General features: G+C 39.7%; 1 protein-coding gene across 1 annotated transcript; it reads right to left on the bottom strand.

Annotated features, from left to right (window-relative positions):
* Window positions 1-1201: 1201 nt before the first annotated feature.
* LOC147420141 (uncharacterized) lies at window positions 1202-5210 on the bottom strand. Its single transcript, XM_086504868.1, has 8 exons — window positions 4928-5210; window positions 4195-4727; window positions 4040-4112; window positions 2852-2932; window positions 2699-2762; window positions 2338-2425; window positions 2165-2249; window positions 1202-2090 (listed from the first exon to the last, which is right to left on the bottom strand). Exons 2-8 carry the CDS (start codon window positions 4716-4718, stop codon window positions 2001-2003), a joined length of 1005 nt encoding a protein of 334 aa, XP_086360994.1. The 5' UTR covers window positions 4719-4727; window positions 4928-5210; the 3' UTR covers window positions 1202-2000.
* Between the last annotated feature and the right edge of the window lie 790 nt (window positions 5211-6000).

Below are 6000 nucleotides of genomic sequence, written 5' to 3'. Positions count from 1 at the left end.
TATCATACCTTACCTTATTTTATCGGTTGATTTTAATTTATTAGAAGGTAATTTTATTAGAAGGTAATTTTTCTTTGCTCCAAAAGTAAGGCTTTATTCCTATATAACCTTAGGATATAAACTGTATTTCAGTACCCTTAGGTAGATTATTTTATTATACCTATCCTTATCGGTGGAGTTTTATATCATTAAAAGCTAATTTTTTAATTGCTCCAAAAGTAAAACTTTATACCTATATAATCTTAGGATATACAATGGTACACAATCCCCTTATGTAAATTATTTCATTATAAGAAGAATGTACGTGTAAATTACAACTTTCAACTTGCTATTTATGTCCACCTCCACTTAATGCATTATTTACAGACCCTAGAAAGGGAATTGCAAAGTAGATATATTATTCTTCCTTAGTCTTAATATCATAAGACATGACAAATATAACAAATCTCCATTAAGTTTGACAAAGAAGTGAAATATTTTTTTTCCTTGAAAAAAAAACACACTCGAGGGTCCTCTCATGGTACAAGACTAGAGATAAACAAGGAAAGAGGAAGATCGGAGGGCACATATGTTCGAGACTTTCTCTCTTTACGTGGTGGCTAATCAAGTAAAGGAGCTTGAGGTTTGCATATGGGGGCTTGTTTTTAAGGCAAATAACTCGTTGCAAAAAGGACATTTTTTGAGATCTCTAGAGCTATGTAGAATAGCTAACCAAAGTTTCCACTCTCTTCCTTGTCAAATTTCATAGCACTGCAAAAATTACGGATGTCCATGATTTACGTCTAGGCCTCTTTATGGCTAAAAATATGCAAATTGATCACATACATCTCTTTGGATAAATTTTGAGCAAGAGAGAACAAGATTGAAACAAATTGTCAATTACCAACACAATGTGAGAAAAAAAGAAATCAGTTAAATGTACAGATGTAGTCCCCTCCTCTTTGTGATTATAGAATACAGAGTTCTTTGGTCTCATCTTTCGACTTCTTCATTGATGGTAAAACATGTCGGTACTGCCTTAATTTTAACATATGTTAGTGAAGGTGATAGAAATTTAAATATCATTTTCCACAATAACTCAAATATACTGATGAATGAGCCTGCTGAAGGAATTTTATTAGCCAATTGATTGCTTCAGCTTGAAGCATCAACATATGAGATTGACCTTTAGACTGAATGATACAAAAATTACAAATGAATAAATGCCTCGATGCGTCAAATCAAGATTATTTCTGTGTATACATGAGTACAAAGTTTTTATTTCTGTGCATACATGAGTACAAATCTTGCATTTTTGGACTGGACCAAGTATACAACTGTGTAGAACAAGACACATCATTACAATTTGAAGCTTGTATGTATGCATTTGCATTTTGATACAAAAGCGATGAATCCTTCTAGCAAGCAATTCTTGGTTAGCAGCAGCTGAGTATCAATGTACATCTCTATATATGCTGTCACATTTTGAACCCAAAGAAGGCTTCTTCTCACAAAGCACTGAAATCAACTGCATAGGCAGTATGTGCAGAGCAAAAACAGTGTATGTACAAGGTCTGTCCTTGAGCCGTTTCAGGAAGCATGAGATAAGTCTTTTTTTGAAGGCTTCACTGTATCTCCCACTATTGCAAGACATGTAAGTCATTTTTCTGAAGGCTTCTCTGCATCTCCCACTATTGGAAGGACATGGAACTTATTAGAGGACTATACACGCACACTAACCGAGCCAATGGTATTGTCAAGACATATCCCAATTGGAAGAGTGATAGGTCAATGTTCGTCTTGGTTGTGCACAAAATGAGTATGTGATGGTTGGCGGAATACTTCGTTAAAACAGCATTTCAATCAAAACGGACTTCGCTGGAGCCTGGTCCAGTTCTACTAGCTTGAAGAGGGGAAAACCTTACTACTTCTGAGAAACACCAGTGAGCTTGACGAGCATAGGTTCAATGACCAAGAAAATGTGAAGTAGCGATCGGCCGCTTTAGTACCGGATCGATCTATTAATACCTGCAGATTCCAGGCGGATCCCCTCGTGGACGATAAAGAGCCTTCTCAGGTACATACTTTGATGTATGTGCAAAGCCCCATAGCTAACAATTAAAGAAAATACAAGTAAGCAGCCGAGAACAACAGCAGACGTTCTGTCGCAACAAGATTTAAGTACCTCCACATGTCTGATATTGAATTCTTGCGAGTGGGACAAACAACGATTTCCAAAAGTCTCACTAAGCCCACTTGAGCCATGCATACTATACAAAGTCAACAATCATAGGAGGCAATCACACTTCTCTCCAGGAAAGTTTAGGGGAAAAACTCACAAAAATAAGGAGTACTTACAGCTCTCCATCTAGCCGCAATGCAAAGGTGCCTCCACCTCCAAGTCCCAGCATATCATTTGTACAAAGCTGATAATACCGATTGGCGCCTGGGAGAGACAGAAATATGAAGAGAGAAAAGAGGACAATCTGTTCATAGTTATGGAAAGCAGGGAAAAGGAACGAAAATAGAATAGGAAATGGAAACAGACACGCAAAAATTTGGAGTTTCGATTAGCTATAGGAGCAAGGGAAACAGAAGAGGAGAAAGGAGAGAGCACGTTTATTGGATTGGAAGAAACGGCAAGAAAGTGCACTAGCTGTGATTACAATGCATGCAATGGGAGTTTGAAAAATGGTCATAGCACCAGGTTTTGTCAAACCTGTTGTGCGGAAAACCCCAAAATCAGCAGACGCAGTTGTAAACACAAACGAGTCATGTGTTCCCTGCCCAACAAAAACAATGCTTCCATAAGCAACTAGCCCTCATCCTTGCGGGCTCTTAAAAAAGGGTGGTTGCAAAGAAAAAAAAAAACCTGAAACTTGGGCTTTGCTGTAGGGTTTAAGGGGCCCGTTAACAAGCCACCAAAAACAACACTTTTGCCGTCCTCAACCGCCTGAAAAAAGTAAATGCCAAAGTTGGAAAACACGACAAATGACTACTCAGCATTCATCCATAACCATATTTTCGTCAAGAAAAATTAGGGTCAAGTATGTTTCAAGTTCAAGGGTTGAAACATACTTCCATACCTGTATGTATTTGCCATATGCAAACGTATGGAAAAAACGTTGGAATAGACCATAGTGAAGCATGTTAAAGGTCGACCAGTGGAAGGTAAATGGATCACTTACTTCAGGAATAGAGACCATGACTATGGATTCAAGATTGCAGACAAGACACTAGCTTGGGCATGCAATTGCAAGAGTGGCGCTATGGTGCCACTTAATTTTCTTGATTCTAGGCATACTTTCCATATTACTTAGATGCCATGGTCAGTTCTACTTGATAGATGCTGGCTAAGTGCAATCATGGCCCCGGTTGAGGTTATGCTAAATTCAAACTGCAAGATTTGTCACGCAGTTGCCTTTTCGCATATAAAGCTCGAAGCAAGAAGGTGGAAAATAACAATGGTCTACATAAAAGGATGAGAAAGAGCGTGTGCCACCCACCACTCAATGTGCCTCTTAATAGAAATAGAAAACAAACATCAACTATCTCTTATAGTGGCCTACATGGACATAAAACGATGCTTAGTTAATGTCCCTCTCAGAAGAAAAAGGTTTGCCATCATTAGCTTGCTATGTGACCCAAATCGACAAGCTTTTTCTAACAGTCCACAATTGCTCCCAAGAGTTCCATGCTTTGCTAAGGCATTATGTAGGCCAAAAAAAATGACATGGTCAAATTATTCATGGTCCTGTGACACCTCACCAGTCGTTAGCCTCGCCAAATCTTTCTATACTCAAGATCATTTCTCCATTCATGAGCCAAAATTCTAGATCCAAATGTTCAAGTCTCGACCTTACATACAAATACAAATTATTTTTCAAAATCATCACTCTCTACATTTTTTACAATCCAATGAGCATCTGTAATGCTCAAAATAAAGTACTCTAACCTGCTGCAATTTCTGTGAATGGCTCCTAGCAAGTCTTCTTCAAAGCTTAATTAGTTTAAGTAAAACCAGTAACGCATTACCAAAAAAGTGTGTATGCATACTCACCAACAAGTAAGGCGCAGAAATATGAGTGCTACGGCGACAAAGAGTACGAAGAGAAATGCCATGCTTCCAAGTACTGGTCACCAACAAATTAATTCTTAAAAAAAACAATACAAAGAATCAGTACTAGCTGAACATGAAACTTGAGATAGAGATACCTATACAAAAGCACCCACTCACGCCCTCGAACAAGTGTTGGGAGATGCGTACACAGTGAGCTTCGCAGACTCTCAGACAAGATGGTAGATGGTTCTGAAATGTTAGAAAGAGACGGACTATCTGAATTCTTTTTTGCAGAATCGGGTGAAGCATAATTATGTGTCGGGTCCTTGCAAACATTTTCTGCCTCCAATTGTTTCAAGTCAGTGCAAATTAGTGCTATCAAGCTTTCTTGCTGCACATGAGGAGTAGTCTTGGGAGAAGAAGAATGTCTCCTGTGTCTTTGTTCAGATGAATCTAATGGCCTGGTTGGAGAAACTACTGGCTTTTTTACAGCAATATGGTCCTGATATATAGCTGGATCATCACCACATTCTACACCAGATCCGGAGCATGCAAAGAATGATCGTATAAGAGCTCTGAAAGAAAACCCATGAAATGTCCTTTGAAAGCCCTCGGATGTACCCTTCGCCTTCTCTGGACTTCGCTTTGGAGGGCTCGGCTTGGTTGCCCTCCTCTCCATGCTTCACATCTGAATGCAAAGAAATTCGCAGCATGTATCACACAGCTTCAATTCTCTCTCTCTCTCTCTCTCTCTCTCTCTCTCTCTCTCTCTCTCTCTCTCTCTCTCTCTCTCTCTCTCTCTCTCACACACACACACACATACACACACACACGTGCACGCGCAGGCCTTCATGGACCTAGCAAATGCAGGCAGATAGAGATAGTTACCTCAGTGGCGTGTCTTCAGCTAAGCTGCTCTGCTGCGTGCTCTCATAGCATGCCCATCAACACGATCTTGTCTGAGCTTCCGAAGGAAGGCTCACCCCCACCCTGCTAGTGGGATAGCGATTGACCCGAAGAAAACTGGGTGGGGAAGAAGAAACAAAGACTCCCTTTATAGAGACTGTGTGTGTGTGTGTGTGTGTGTGTTTTGGCCCTTCAAACTGCAGGAAGCAACGCACGCGAGAGCGTGTCTGCGGGGGCCGCTCTTGCATAGGAGCGCGCTAGCGCAACGAGATAGTATTGCCGACGCAACATCATTTTTCGGTCAATCGGGACTGCCTTTTTTTTGGCACAACTAAAAACTGTTTTTTTTTAATTTAAAGTAAAAGAAAGAGAGTAGGATTTTTTTTTCGAGAGTTATGTTAGAAAAAGGAGTAAAAGTTACAGTTTTTGTGAGACGGAGCTTGGTAAAAAGGGGTTACATATGGGATCAAGAAACATGTTTGACAGATACATTTACGGGTCGGTGTTACATTTTCAAACAGGCGAGCATACATAGGAGAAACTTTGGTGAGGTGTTTTTGAATGATATCTATCTCGATCAAAAGAGCCTTTGCAGAATCAGCCAATTCTCCTTCCCTTCCCTAGATTGGCTTGAGAAAAGCTCATCTAGAGTTCCCTCGCATTTTTTTCTTTTGTTGCTACATATCGTTCAAGGTGGCGCAAGCGCAAGAGGGTTTAGCAATATAGACGGCTTTTTGCTTCACATACCTACGAAATAAGTCCAATCATTGCCAATTGTCTATGAGCGGGAAAACAATTAATTGCATCTTTTAATCCAAATATGCCAAGATATTCTGCTCGAATGTCATTCCAAATAACAATGGAAAAGCCCTAGTAAAATATGTTGCCAGGACAAGTTAGAGCATTTAAGGCTACAAAATTGAATTAGAATAAAAAAACTCTTTTTGTCCTCTGTAGTTAATGAACACATGGAAGATATCCTCTAGCTCCAATCTGCACATGAGACGAATCTGCTACCCACTCTACATTTATGAGCCTGCACACAGGTTCACACA

The sequence above is a fragment of the Adiantum capillus-veneris genome, chromosome 28 (genome assembly GCF_014529385.1).
Source record: "Adiantum capillus-veneris isolate H3 chromosome 28, ASM1452938v2, whole genome shotgun sequence".
Taxonomy (NCBI): Eukaryota; Viridiplantae; Streptophyta; class Polypodiopsida; order Polypodiales; family Pteridaceae; genus Adiantum; species Adiantum capillus-veneris.
This window is presented reverse-complemented; position numbering and strand designations above follow the sequence as displayed.